This window comes from Martes martes (assembly GCF_963455335.1).
Source record: "Martes martes genome assembly, chromosome: 15".
In the NCBI taxonomy this organism is placed as follows: domain Eukaryota; kingdom Metazoa; phylum Chordata; class Mammalia; order Carnivora; family Mustelidae; genus Martes; species Martes martes.
In genome coordinates, this window is record NC_137903.1 from 64,908,893 (window position 1) to 64,924,922 (window position 16,030).

The following is a 16,030-nucleotide window of genomic DNA, read 5'->3' on the forward strand; positions in this document are numbered from 1 at the left end:
TTTCATCCACCCTTCTTATTTTATCTCTATAGAAATACATTTCAAAGCTATTATCTTTGATTTCAACTCAAGTTCAATACTTGGGGGGAGAGGGGCTTCCTAAACTATGTACCACAACAAAATACCCACATATGTCAGGGAAAAAAAAAGTTGGGAAATATTTTGATAGTGTCTAGGAAAATCCCCAAATACTCACTTGTAGCAGAACCAAGAAGATTTTTTGAGGATTTATCCTCCCCAGTATTATAATCCAGTGGATAATCTGTTTAAAGAGAAAATGAAAGTAATTACCCTGGGAACTATCTCCAATAATATGTTTAAAAGCTCAAATTATGTCCTGTCAAAGTCAGCTGGCATTTAAAGCGCATTTTATAATAAATATTCACTATTCATCTCAAGTATGTTCACAAAAAGAATAAGAGATTCAGAAGCCATTTATCAAACTGATAAGCCAAGGAAAATAATTCCACTGCTTACCAAAATTTTAATCACATTTGTAAGACTTTATTAACTTTTCCATGTACTTTCCCAACCCTTGGTAAATGTCTTCATTTCACTTACAGGAAAATTAAAGAAGGTAAAAATTCCATTTTTCAGGCTATGATTTAAGATCTCCTAAAATTAGGACTTGCTTGATAAAGTATAAATGGAGGGTGTCATAAAATCCTCTCCTATCCCTTCAGGCTATGAGACTTTAAAAAAGCAAAAAATATACGTAATAGTCACATGTCTTAGTCACTTACCATAGTCCTCATCATATAATTCTTGACGTTCTGACTGATACTGGGAATCAGCAATCTCTTCATATTCTTCAACCATGCTAGTGCCAAATACCCTATTAACAACAATTCCATTAAAGATTTTCAAAACAAAACAGAGTTGTTAAGAATCATCTCTTCATAATAAATGACAAAATACATTAACTTTGGTCATTTTTTGAGGGCCATTAGCTTTTGAACTCCAAAATAATGACTGTTTCTCAATCTGTAGTCATCCATCCACTGTTTCCATTAAAATTTTATCTATTCAAGGCATTTAAAAATGTGATGGCCAGTTTTATCAGCCTAGAAATTTTCCATATACTATCATCATAGCAAAATACCAAGCAAGCCAGACCAGACACACATGATGGTTATTTTTTCTTAGAGTAAATTTTTACATTTTTCTAAAATGCATTCAAGAACAAGAAAGGTTTACAAGCTTATATTTCTATAGTAGTAACTTCACATAATAGAAAACTATTTCTTCACTTTAAATATGCTGGGATTTTTGTGTATCACTTAAAAAAAAAAAAAAATACTTGATAAATGTCTGTTGTTCTGTATTACCTTATAAGGCTTAATGGACAAAAGTGCTCTGATCCAAAATGTGATACCAACTCTACCTAAAGAATAAAAGCACAATGCATGTGAGATTATCTAACAATATATGGAGTTTCTTTCATTATAACATTTCTAAAAATAAAATCCTCATTTCCCCAAAAATCAGTAACTGTAAAGTTTTGCTTTTTTTGTCATGCAGTAATATGCCATGCCTTGTTATTCAATATTGCAAAAGAGAAGGTTGCTAACCTTTATGTATTTGATGAACATCTGAAGCAAGAGGAAGGAAAAGAAAAAGAGATCAGTTCCAAAGTCTGAATAACATGCTATAAGCAACATTTAATATTTGTAAATTATATTGTATAATTATAGAAAGCAATGTACTGTGATGGATAACATTGTAGTACTCTTATTTCTTTGCAGAAATCAAATCAATGATTTAAATTTTTACCACCAAAGCTATAAAAGTATAATCCACCTGTAATGAAATTAACTTTAAGGTTAAGTTGAATAACCTAAAATTCATTGCTGCTGTTTTATTTATCTGTCAGAAATAAAAACATCCTAAAAGTAATAAAGAATATCTAGAAACAACCTGTGTCTTATATTAATTCAAATAGTATAGATGCTTCATGTATATATCTATATATATAGGTACATATGTAGATATACACATGTACATACATACTGATAAAAAGATTAGCATAACAATATAATATTTACTCTTAGACCATAGTGTACATAAATTTTTTAGAGAAAGCATGGATTTTTCGGATGTTACGTTATTTCAAGGATAACTTACAGAATTAAAAGATATATATCAATCCACTTTTAAAATACAGGCTATTAAAAAGTAGACCCTACATCTGGTTTTAGTTTTGGAATAAGGAAACCCAGGTAAACATATATATTTATTGACATTAGGGAAACCCAGGTAAACATATATATTTACTGACATTAGGATTAGAATAATTTTTTTTTAAGAATTGTTTTTTAGAAAAACATTTTAGAAAAAATGTTTTTTTAGAACTAATGCTACCAAAAAGAACTTTTTAGAAAAGTCATCATCAAGATGCTCTATAGCGTCCCACCATAAAAAGAACCAAGTAGGAAATGGCAATTTTTATACCACCAATAAATTATGTTCTGCCATTATTAATAAAGTAGATGGTATAAAGAATGATTCTTGGAAATATTTCATTACCATGTGGGTTGCCTTAATTGTAAAATTAAATACAATTTATCACCTGCCAAATAATTAAAAAAAATTTTCCTTATCACAGTGTAGAAACTGCTATATTAAAAAGGTCATTAAACAATTATTTAAAAGAAATGGAAAATATACCTTCATTTTCTGAATAGTTGAACCATTAACAGAGAATATCAACTGTATTTTTAAAAACAGAATTTAGCATTTCTATATTGAGACTAGGAATACTACAAGTTTACCCATTCATAGAAGCCAATTTAATACATGCTTAAAAAAGACACAGACAGTAAAATCCCAGAGGATGATCAGGTAGCTTAAGTTCTCATATTTAAAGAAGAAAAGACAGAAATTAGAGCTGCTATCATTCCAAAAGGTCATATTATAAACAGTGGTATTTGAAGGTGTGCTATTATTTTAAAGAAAAAAAGAGGGGAGCAGAGAATAGGAAAGTCCTGTACTTTGTCTAAAATCCAATTCAAGAGTAATTAATTCTACTTTGGTAGATAATTCCAGCTCGCATTGGTGGAGAAAGCAGCAGGAATACTGAATATAAGTGATTAAAAGTTTATCTGGAATTGGTATTTGGACAATATCTCACTTGAATATACAACAGACAAGGCAAAAGATATAAGACAAATACCTGGATATTAAAATTAAAACGATTAATTTAGAATCAGATTCTAGTAAAAAAAATCAGACCTGCTTTAAAGACTTTAGTATTTGGGTTTTGAAATACAGAAAGATGAAGATGACATTTTACATAAATATTCAAAAACTTTTATGACATAATCTGAAATTTCATCAGAGCTGCAAATATCAAAAAAATTAACATAAGTGTCAGATTAAACAAAAGGGAATGTATTCATATTTGTTTTGTAAAATAATAAATGCAGGTCAGAATTATTTTATCAAAAAGAATATTGCATTAAATTTCCAAAGTTTTATGATTTCTAAAAAGGTGGGGTAAGGTATAAAAAGGTATGAATAGGTATGTTTTCATTATAAAACACAGTCCGGTAGGTATAAACATTACCTTCACATATTTTGCATACATCTGTTCATCTAAAGGGAAACTCTGGACATTCCTCTCATCTCTACCATGAAAAGTACCCAGCTTAATCCACTTATTTGTGGGATATCTAGGAAATATAAATATAAACATTCTTTTTAAAAAATCATAAACCACATATTGACAAGTTCCAACACATCTTCAAAATATATCTTGTTTATTTTTTTCCTCTCCAAGTGCACACATTCACTTAACATAGTTTAAATAGGAGTAAAATATTGAAGAAATGCACATTCTTTTCCAACTAAACTGACAGGATTTTCTTTACAGGTAAAGAATATCTTTCAAAACTCACACCATTATCAAAGAGAAAACAAGAAAAGAATAAGACAAAAAGCAGGACCAAAATGGCTTCTTAGGTTTCCAAGTAAACTGGAGGTTTTAAAACAGAGTAGCCAAGAAATTGTTTTGGAGGGAGGTACTACTCTTCACGTACTAACAAGTGTGTGATGATAAAAAATATAAAGAAAAGTGCCAGTGGAAAGGGAAACAGAAAAAATCCTTTACCATTACACTAGAATTTTACAGATCTTACGTAGCTATCCCCCCTCTTTTAAAAGAAAATAGAACATAAAAGCCTTATAGTATCATTTTTATTTACTACAGTGTTTTAAAAATCCCTCAAAGTAATGGAGTGCTCTTAAAACTAAAAAATACTTAACCTGTCAAAGCTGGGTATGTCCATTTGACATATAAGAAAATTACAGTGTAGAGAAAAAGAAGTGATCTGAGCAAGGTTATTAGGTGAAAAATGGATGGAATTCAAGACGTCTTGAGAATTAATTTTGATAACTGTACATATGCAGTGCAGAGTGTGAGGCAGGAGAAGTAAGAGAATGGAAAACCATTAATGATTGACAACGGAAGAATGGCTAAATAAATAACAGCATACTACATGCCATTTCAGAGACACTAAGAAAGTATTTATTGAATGAGTAAATACCGCCAGTGGAGGAAAAATATAAACTATTCATTAAAAATGGCGTATTTAATGTACAGAATTACTGAACCAACATGTCATGCACCTGAAACTAACATAACATCATACATTAACTATACTCAAAAAATTTTAAATGGTGTGTTTAAAAGAGAAAAGGATATTATCAGGATATAATGTGATTTTTAAAATAGAATTAGTAAATATACAAGTACATATAAAACCCTGGAAGGGATACATTAAGATGCTTATAAGTTATCTTTGAATGGATTGTGATTCTTTACCAAATTCCTTATGTTAATTCTTTTATAATCACACATATAACAAAAGTTTTAAAATTCACTATAACAAAAATATACCTCATGATATATAAAATGAAGGATTCATGAAAGTTTTTAGTAACTTTTTAAAAAAATGTTTGGCAGCAACAGAGCATAATAATTAAAAATAAGGACAGATCTAGGTTTGAATCCTGATTCTTCAATTCACAAGTCATGTGACCTGGGCAACCTATTTAACCTTTCCTTATCTGTTTCCTCACCTTATAAAAGAATAATATCATATGATTATAAGCACTGTATGATTTAATGAAAGTAAGTTGATTAGCAAGTGCCTAATACAACAGTCGTATTACTATTCTTACAAACTGATACATTAGAATAAAAAATAAAGTTTTAAAGTAACCCATTTTAAAATCTTTGTTCTGGAGATCCAACATAAACTTGTAGAAAGCAGCTTTAGAATTTACCTGTCACTAATAGAAACGAGGAAGTCTTTAGGAGTTGAAGAAAATAATTCATAGTTTGCAATATCAAGCTGTTTTACTTGAATCGGTTCACAAAGTTCAATAACAAACCTTTCAAAGAACACAAGACAATTATTGAGGTAAGCCAACCAAAATAATAGTTCATATTAAACATAAACAGTTTGCATAGCATAAACTAGACTTCCATTAAGTTACTCACTGTTTCCCAAGCATATCACTAGTGGGGGGGGGTAACTATAAATAACACAAGACATTGCTTTTGTCCTACAATATTTTTTAAAAGGTTCTTTTTTTAATGACAAACTTCACTAGGGAAAGCAAGCAAAAGTGTAAAGTGACTAGTCTAGAGGGCAGCTGGGCATATACATGGTCTCAAAGGGTACCACAGTCTTTGATTTAGCAATACACTTTTAGAAATTTATCCTAAGGACATAGAGCTCCAAACATTCACCCTTGTATATACACTATAATATATACAGCAAGGCAGTTTATAAGAGCAGGGGGAAAAAGTCAACCTACATGTTTAGCATAGAGGACTCAAGTAGAGGCCACCCAAAGAGTGAAATACCAATAGGCATTAAAAATTTTACTAGAAACTATACATTCTGGGGCACCTGGGTGGCTCAGTCCGTTGAGCATCTGCTTTTAGCTCAGGTCATGATCTCGAGGTCCTGCTCAGTGGGGGGCCTGCTCGTCCCGCTCCCTCTGCCCCTCCTCCCTGCTCATGCTCTCTCTCTCTCTCTCAAATAAATAAATAAAATCTTAGAAATCTTATAAAAAACTATATATTCCATTTATATAAGGATCTAGAAAAGGTAAAGTAATTTATAGTGATAGAAAATAGATCTTTAATTGCTATAGGGGTAGGAGTTAGGAAGGAAAAGTTACAAAGGAGAATGAGAAAACATTTTAGGAAGGTGGATATGTTCATTATCTTTATTGTGGTGATAGTTTCATAGATTATAATCTATGAAAATAGATTAAATGTCAAAAATTATCAAACTGTACATCCTGACACGCTGCAGTTTATTTTACATGTGCATTTATATTTTTATGCCAGTTATGCTTCAATAAAGCTATTCTATAAAAATAATGCCAGAGACCTATATTTATAGACATAGAAAAATGCCATAAAACACTGCTTCTTAGGAAGAACTACAAATATGGTACCGTGTGTAAAATAAAACTGCACACAGCGTGGAATCTGGGAAAAAGAAATACTCATGACATCTAATACTCTCATCAATACTTTCAGAAAGTAATTACCAATATATTGACAATGAAATAAATCAAAAGCACTAAAATTAACATATTGTGCTTAAGTTTATGACAGCAAAAGAACCAAGTTCTAGCAGATGGCAAAAACAATCAGGTTTCAGAGAAAAGCTCATAAAGAGAAACAAACTAACATTTGCTGAATGCTTACTCTGAGTCAAATACCATGTTAGATGATTTACATCCACACTTTGATTTCATTCTTACAACCAAACTGCAAAGAACATTATCTCCACTGTATAAAAAATAAATGCTAATTGGTTACTTCACACTCTTCTCTTCTGCCTTTTATTAAGAGACCCCCTCCCCCTCCCACCCGCCAAATGCAGCTGAGCTTATGGCCACACATCAGAGACTATGCTTCTCAGTCTTGGCTGTGTTACTTAGTTCCGGGGGAAGAAGGGCTGTGAGCACAAGTATCAAGTGCAACCTCCCACTAAAAGGGAGCTGCTACTTCTCCATTTGCTTTCTCCCATCTTACAGGATGGAATGAGAATGTGGTAGGACTAAATCACTTCAGCAACACAGGCAGGGAAACACCTTTAGGGAAGGCAAAGGAACATGACTGAAAGCATTTGGGTCCTTTAAGTGTTCTATCTATCTGGCTCCAAAGCTTACTCATTTCCCATACCACCAAAACACGTTTGGGAGAGGAAACTTAAGAAAATCAAACTCAGACTTTGAAATTGTTATTTACAGTGAAGAAAATAAATCTAATAGAGCATTAAGAAGAAAATAAAACGCTAATTCTCCCCTTCTTTCTTCTGCATACAATGTTTTCCATTTCTAAGACATGAGCTATATATCAGAAAAAATAAGCTTTCCAACAAATGTATTACCAGGTATAAAAAGTGAATTCAATGTGATGAGCAGTGGATATTATATGCAACTGATGAATTATTGAACTCAACATCTGAAACTAATGATGTACTACATGTTGGCTAATTGAATTTAAACTAAAAAACACAGGAAAAAAGGGAATTCACCAAGAAGATTTAACAAGTCTAAAACTTGTATGCACCTAATAAATAGCCTCATAATATATAAAATATAAGCAGGTATGTAATTATTCCTCAATTAGTTGATTTTTTTTAAAGATTTTATTTATTTATTTGACAGAGAGAGAGATCACAAGTAGGCAGAGAGGTAGGCAGAGAGGGAGGGAGAAGCAGGCTCCCTGCTAAGCAGAGAGTCCAATGCCGGGCTCGATCCCAGGACCCTGAGATCATGACCTGAACTGAAGGCAGCGGCTTAACCCACTGAACCACCCAGGCGCCCATCCTCAATTAGTTGATTTTAAAATGCTCTTTCATTTTTTTGCATTTTTTATGTTTTCTCAGAAGCAGAGACTACTCTATGCAAATTAACAGAACTACATAAAAAGGTGACAAATCCAGTTTCAATATGCTGCTTTTAATTATTTATAGTTCAGGAATTTTAAAAGATCAGAGATATAAACACAAGAGTAGTGTGATAAAACACCATGTATCAAAATTTAGTTGATACAATTAGGAGGGAAATTTACAACCTTAATGTGTATATCTGATCAAAAAAATTAAGTTCAATAGACTAAACATAAAGAAAATATAATAAAGTTTCAAGCAGAAATCCACAAAACAAAACAAGACATGATAGAGGGAATCAATAAAGTCAGACTGGTCTGTGGAGCGAAGACATAAATTAAAATATTAGGAATTTTTTTAAAAAAATCACTAAAACAATAAAATACTACCAACAACTTTATTACAAAAACTTTGAAAATGGATTAAAGACAAATTCCTAGAAAAATATAATTTACCAAAACTAATTCAAGAACAATTAGTAAACCTAAATAGTCTTGTAACTATTCCCATCTACTCACACCAGTACAAAATGGTACATGCCCAAGCTTATTTATAGTAACACTGTCTGCCACAGTCAAAGATCAAAATACCAAATATTCACCATCAGAAGACTAGTTGAATATTGGTAAAACCATATAAAGAAATTTTATACAGCTATCAAAAAGAATGAAAACGTTTTCTATGAGCAAAACAGAAAGATGACCAGATCATGATCTCAGGAGCCCCACATTAGGCTCTTTGCTCAGTGAGGAGTCTACTTCTCCCCCTGCCTGCCAATCCCCCTGCTTGCTTGCTCTCTCCCTCTTTTTCTGCGTCAAATAAGTAAATAAAATCTTAAGAAAAAAAAAGAAAGAAAGATAGATGACCAGATATTAAGTTAAAATTTAACTCAAGGTGAAAAATAGTGTGTATAATATACTAAGTTCTGTGAAAAGAGGAGAATCAATAAAAATCTACATTTGCATTTACATAAAGAAACTAAAAAGATATCTAAAAATTAAACACTGAATAAGAAGAGAGATGACAGAGATTAGAAGAATATCTCTCACTATAATTCCCTCACCCTTTTGAAATACCTTTTCGGATTTGAACCATGTGAACATTTACTTAGCTTTTAAATTACACCCTTAAAAGAAAATTAGTATCTATCCATAGGTCCAGATGGTTTTATAACTGAGTTCCAAACTTACAAGATACCTAATGGTATACAAGTTTGGAAGCAATGCCTTCAGAATAAGGAATAACAAGGACTTTGCCAGCACATAATGACAAAAAGAAAGTAAAATCAATGAAAAGGATTAAAAATTTTTTTAAACAAGAAAAATTTGTAGGGATGATATAATTTTTTACATAGAAATCCCAAGGAAAAATCTGCATATTATTAGAAAAAAGAATATAAAAGGATAGCTGCATATAAGGTCCTTATACAAAAAATTGGACATCTAGGGGCGCCTGGGTGGCTCAGTGGGTTAAGCTGCTGCCTTCGGCTCAGGTCATGATCCCAGGTCCTGGGATCGAGCCCCGCATAGGGCTCTTTGCTCAGCAGGGAGTCTGCTTCTCTCTCTCTCTCTGCCTACTTGTGATCTTTCTCTGTCAAATAAATAAATAAAATCTTAAAAAGAAAACAACTGGACATCTATATACAATAAATTGTAATTTTTTTTTTTTTAATTATTTGAGAGCGAGAGCATGCACATGAGTGTGAGCAGGGGCGGGGGGGTGGGGCAGAGGGAGAGGAGACAGACTCCAAGCAGACTCCTCAGCTGAGTGCAGAGCCCAAAATCAAGAGCTGGTCAATTACCTGACTGAGCCACTCAGGTACCCCAAGCCCAGCTAGTATTCTTCTGACTGTTCTAAACTCTTGTTCAGATACACTCCTTGTTAACTGTTTTGAGCAAATTCCTGGCTGTGATTTCTTCTTGATATTCCTTTGGGGAAAATTCCTCTGTCTTGTCATTTTGTCTAGGTTTCTGTCTTTTGCATATTATGAGAGCTTGTCATGTTTCCTGCTCCTGAGAGTCATGCTATTATTAAGAAGGGGTCGTACACTGTCCAGGGCCTGGCACTTCAGGAAGTGTTTCTGGTATGTGCTGTGTGCACTCTGCTGCTGGGTTTGGCTGCTCTTTCCCACAAGTTAGTCCTGCTCTGCAGAGGTCCTTCCTGCTTGCAGTGGGGAGTGCCTGGACCTTTTAACTAAGTATGCTTTGATCTGTTTGTTTAGGTAAGCCTGATTAAAAAAAAATTATCTAAACAGAAAAATGGAGGGAAGAATGAACCCATTCTACACAACATATATTAAAAAAAAATTCCACTGAGACTAAAAACCTAAAGGTGAAAGGTTAATTTTCTCTAGAATTTAAAAACTTGACATCTTCTCCTCTTTCTTTTTCTTTTTTTTTTTTTGAGACAGGTAAGTTCAACTACATTGTTTATTCAATAATTCCACACTTTACCTCTGATTTATACTGTACCTTTATCATAAAGTTTCTTTATGAGCAGGGGTTTGTTTCTGTACTCCCTATTCTGTTCCACTGATCAGTTTATCACCATGTGCAGTAACATCACACTTTCATTAGCTTTATGGATCTGAGTATCAGGTAGGGCAAGTTTTTGCATCATATTCTTCAGGACCATCTTGGCTGCTCTTCTGCTTCTGCTTTTTTCTTAATTTCAGACTTATCCTGTTGAATTCCCTAAATGTCATGATGAATTTTGTTTGGAATTTTACTGAATCAGATGACTTATATATTGCATTTTCTTATGTATAAATAGGACATATCCTTTTTTGTCTTTCAGTAAGACTATTTTTAAAAATTTTCATTTAAGTATTATATATCTTGTTAAATTCATATTTAATTAATTTAATTTCATAAATTTCTGGGCAGCTATTTATCTGTTGCAATCGAAAATATATTTTTAAAAATTACATCTTGTTGGGACACCTGGGTGGCTCAGTTGGTTAAGCAGCCACTTCTTGATTTCAGCTCAGATCATGATCTCAGGGCCCTGGGATCAAACCCTGTGTTGGGCTCCATGCTAACTGGGGAGTCTGCTTAAGACTTCTCTTTCTTCCTCTGTCCCTCCCCTCACTTCCATGTGCCTTCTCTCTCTCTCTTTCTCAAATAAATTAATTTTTAAAAAGACTAGATGGAGATAAAAACGCTAAAAACTAGTCAGGCAGGGAAAAAAAATGCTACAACTGAGATGCTGCAAGACTGACTGAATGTAATCACAACGAGGATGGGAAACACAGAGGAATGAATAGGTGATATACAAGATAAAATTATGGCAAATAATGAAGATGAAAAAAGAAGGAAAGAAAACTAGTAGATCATGAATACAGACTTGGGGAACTTAGCGATTCCATAAAGCACAATAATATCCTTATCACAGGAGTCCCAGAAGAAGAAAAGCAGGAAAAAGGAGCAGAAAGTTTATTTGAAGAAATTATAGCCCCGAATTTTCCTAATCTGGGGAAGGAAATGTATTCAAGTCCAAGACTCAAAGAGAACTCCCGTGGAAATTAACAAAAACAGGTCAACACCAAGACATATCACAGTAAAACTTGCAAAATACAAAGACAAAGAGAGAATTCTGACAGCACCTAAGGACAAAAGGTCCTTAACCTACAAAGGTATACACATAAGGTTAGCAGCAGACCTGCCCAAAGAAACTTGGCAGGCCAGAAGAAAGTGGCATATATTCAACACACTAAATTCAACACACCAAAACCACCAAGAATACTCTATCCAGTAAGGCTAGCATTCAGAATAGCAGTGGAGATAAAGAGTTTCCAAGACAGCAAAAATTAAAGGAATTCATGAACACTAAACTAGCTCTACAGGAAATATTAAAGGGGAGCATTTGAGCAGGAGAGACCAAAAGCAACAAAGACTATAAAGAAACAGAGATAATCTACAGGAACAGCAACATTATAGGTAATACAATGGCATTAAATTCATATCAATAATCACTCTGAATATAAATGGACTCAATGCTCCAATCAAAAGACACAGGCTACCTGAATGGTTTAAAAAAAAACAAAAACCAAAGACCCACTGATATGCTGCTTACAAGAGACTCATTTTACACCCAAAGATACCTCCGGATTAAAAGTGAAGGGGTGGAGAACCATCTATCATGCTAATAGATGTCAAAGAAAACTGGAGTAGCCATAAGATAAACTAGATTTTAAACCAAAGATTGTAATAAGAAATGCAGAAGGGCACTGTATCATTAAGAGATCTATTCAACTAGAAGATTTAACACTTGTAAATATTTATGCCCCCACCGTGGGAGAAACCAAGTATATAAATCAATTAATGACAAACTTAAATTCACTGACAATACAATGTTAGCAGGAGAACTGGAACACCCCCACTTACAGCAATGGACAGATCATCTAAGCAGAAGATCAATGAGGAAACAATGGCTTTGAATGACAGAGTGGGAGTGGATCAGATGGACTTAACAGAACATTCAAAACATTTAGTGCTAATGTAGCAGAATACACATTCTTCTCAAGTGCACATGGGTCACTCTCCAGAATATATCACATACTGGGTCACAAATCAGGTCTCAACAAGTATATAAAGATTGAGATCATACCATGTGTATTTTCAGACCATGACACTATGAAACTTGGAGTCAACTACAAGAAGAAATTTGGAAAAGACCACCAATACATGAAGGTTAAATAATAACCTACTAAAGAATGAATGGGTTAACCAGGAAATTAAAGAAAAAATTTTAAAAATACATGGAAGCAAATGGAAATGAAAACACAACAGTTTTCATTTCCACCTTTGAGATGCAGCAAAGGTAGTCAGTCATGAGAGAGAAGTATCTAGCAATACAGGCCTTCCACAAGAAGCCAGAAAAGTCTCAAATACACAATCTAACATTATACCAAAAAGAGCTGGAAAAAGAAGAGCAAATAAAGCCTAAAGCCAGAAGAAGAAGAAGGAAAGTAATTAAAGATTAAAGTAGAAATAAATGATACAGAAATTTTAAAAAATAGTAGAACAGATGAATGAAAGTAGGAGCTGGTTCTTTGAAAGATTAACAGAATTGATAAACCCTTAGCCTGACTTATCAAAAAGAAAAGAGAAAGGACCCAAATAAATAAAATCAGGAATGAAAGAGGACAGATCACAACCAACACTGCAGAAACACAATTATAGGAGAGTGTATTATGAGCAATTACATTCCAACAAACTAGGCAATCTGGAGGAAATGCATAGATCCCAAGAAACATATAAATCACCAAAACTGAACCAGAAGAAATAGAAAACTTGAACAGACACATAACCAGCAAAGAAACTGAATCAATAATCACAAATTAACCAACAAATAAGAGTCCAGGGCCAGATGGATTCCCAAGGGTAATTCTACCAACCATTTAAAGAAGAATTAATATCAATTCTTCTGAAACTATTCCAAAATAAAGAGAAATGGAAGGAAAACTTCCAAACTTACTCTACAAAGCTGAAAACTGAACTACCCTATGACCCAGCAACACACAACTAGGTATTTACCCAAAGGATACAAAAATACAGATTCGAAGGGGTATATGCACCTCAATTCAGCATTATCAACAACAGCCAACCTATGGAAAGAGCCCATTCCATTCAACTGATGAATGGATAAAGAAGATGTGGTATAGTATATACAATGGAATATTACTGAGCCATCAAAAAGAACGAAATCTTGCCATTTGCAACAACATGGGTAGAACTAAAGTGCAAAATAAGTCCGCTAGGGAAAGACAAATACCATATGATTTCACTCGTATATGGAATTTAAGAAACAGATGAACATAGGGGAAGGGAAAGTAAAATGAGATAAAAACAGAGGGAGGAAAACTATAAGCAACTCTTAACTATAAAGAACAAACAGGGTTGCTCAAGGGGGGGTGCTTTGGGAGGATGAGATCAATGGGTGATTGGCATCAAGGAGGGCACCTGTGATGAGCACTGGGTATTGTATGTAAGTGATGAATCACTAAAGGCTACTCCTGAAACCAATACTATTACATGTTAGCTAACTTGAATTTAAATAAAAATAAGAATAGCAAAGAAAGTTTTGAGGAAGATGAGGTATAAACTTATTCCACCAGATATTAAGACTTATAAAACTACAGAAAGACTGTGTGGTCTTAATATACCTTAGGAGGATTATCCTACTTTTAAATCAGGTGGTATCAGTTAAAGGTGCCCTGAAGTTCAATTATACAGTGAAAAGATACCTACATATAAATGAGCAAAAACTAAATATACAGTAAACACATATACTAGTTTGGCAGAAACATTAAAATACAAATAGGTAGCTATGACTCCTTCATATAACTTCATACCAGCATGTTTCTGTTTGAAATACAAAATTATGGAACATAAAAACTCGAGCTGTTACTGACTATAGAGGCTCCTACAAATAAAAACAAAAACCTCAAAATAACACTTTAATTATAATCTCAGATGAGCATTTCTTCAAATCCGATTTATGACACAAGGAAAAATAAACTTTTAAATTATCCTTAATACCCTTAAATAATTTGTGGTGTAAATGTACCACAAGGAGTGAAGGCCAAGAACAGAAAATAAGCATTATCTTTAAAGTTTAAAGAGTTTCTCCTCAAATTAAAAAAAAAAAAATCAATATATGTATTTTTAGTAAATCAATATGATGGCAGTGACTTATCTCAATTCTTTTTTGAACAGCTGCTTCTGAGCAATTAAATCAAATAATCTAATAAAACTGTTGGTATATCACACATTGTTTTCCTCCATAAATCTGTTCCTTTGCCTATATTCTTACTTAGTTAATGGCAGAGTCATAGATCCAAGTAGGAGTCAAAACCCTGGGAGATTTCCTAGATAACTCTCTCCACATCCAATTACTAAACAAGAGCTGCCAATTTTATCTGCTACAGTCTCTTTCATATCTCCCTCTCTACTGTACCTACACTGCTAATACAGGTTCCTAACTGGTGTCCCTGCTCCCAACTGCATTCTGCTGTAGGCCATCCTTTGAGAACCAGCCTTCTTAAAACACCAGTGAAATCATGTCACTTCCTTACTTAAACACTTCCCTCCATGGTTTCTAACAAACTTCAAAAAATTTTAAGCTAAGTATACACAGAATTCGATGGTCTGGTTATTGGTAAACCAAATCTCCGGTCTTCTCGTCCACAATTACTCTAGGTATACTTTTATTCTTATCATGATTAAATTAACTTCTTCAGGTTGCTTTTACTTATAGCTGCCCATAAGAAATACACTCCTTTTGGGGCACCTGGCTGGCTCAGTGGGTTAAGCCTCTGCCTTCAGCTCAGGTCATGATCTCAGGGTCCTGGGATCGAGTCCCGCATCAGGCTCTCTGCACAGCAGGGAGCCTGCTTCCCCCTCTCTCTCTGCCTGCCTCTCTACCTACTTGTGATCTCTGTCTTTCAAATAAAGAAAGAAAAATCTTTATAAAAAAGAAAGAAAGACACTCCTTTTAGCACTGTTCTCTTATTCTTACAATTTCTGAATACCTCTCCCTCATATGTGACTTCCTATGAATCCTTCAAGATTCAACTCAGGAATTACCTCTTCTAGGAAGGCCTCTCTTGTCCTCTCACAGTTACATACCATCTATGTTCCTATCATAACCTTACAGCAATACTTTTTATACTATTTCATAATTATTTGGCTAGACCTATTTTTTGTCTGTGGCTGTGACCTTTTTAAAAGGAAAGGTATTTTGTATTCAATTCTGTAACCCAGGACCCAAGGTAATTACAGTACCAGCACCTATCAATCATAAATGCTTTTTAAGTGACTAGACGAACAAATCAATCTAATCCTAACATAAAAGCCTCATATAATATGTACACACATAGAATGCACGTTATTAAATTTTGTGTTACTTACCAAATCTTAGTGCTGCAAGGATTCAACATATAAAGATCCATATTTTCTATAAGAATAGCAGATGTGCTCTATTTTAAAAGGGGGGAAGGGAATAAATTACTTAAGGAAAAATATTTCAACTAAAGATTTCTAGGATTTCTATATTTTTAGATCTTAAAATACTAAGATACTAAATACTCATTTAAGAAGAAGGCA

At 33.5% G+C, this 16,030-nt stretch overlaps 1 protein-coding gene across 3 annotated transcripts in view; it reads right to left on the reverse strand.

The window, feature by feature from the left end:
* Window positions 1-16,030, reverse strand: part of SUCO (SUN domain containing ossification factor) — a 95,201-nt gene that overhangs the window by 36,197 nt on the left and 42,974 nt on the right. For 2 of the 3 annotated variants that reach the window (XM_080823823.1, XM_080823822.1), the window contains exons 9-15: window positions 15,836-15,903; window positions 5,287-5,394; window positions 3,566-3,671; window positions 1,572-1,592; window positions 1,329-1,384; window positions 744-835; window positions 197-262 (exon numbers count right to left, since the gene is read on the reverse strand). In XM_080823823.1, the coding sequence (XP_080679949.1) occupies window positions 197-262; window positions 744-835; window positions 1,329-1,384; window positions 1,572-1,592; window positions 3,566-3,671; window positions 5,287-5,394; window positions 15,836-15,903 (517 nt within the window). The remainder of the gene's footprint in view (window positions 1-196; window positions 263-743; window positions 836-1,328; window positions 1,385-1,571; window positions 1,593-3,565; window positions 3,672-5,286; window positions 5,395-15,835; window positions 15,904-16,030) is intronic. The other variant, XM_080823824.1, reaches the window with a different exon arrangement.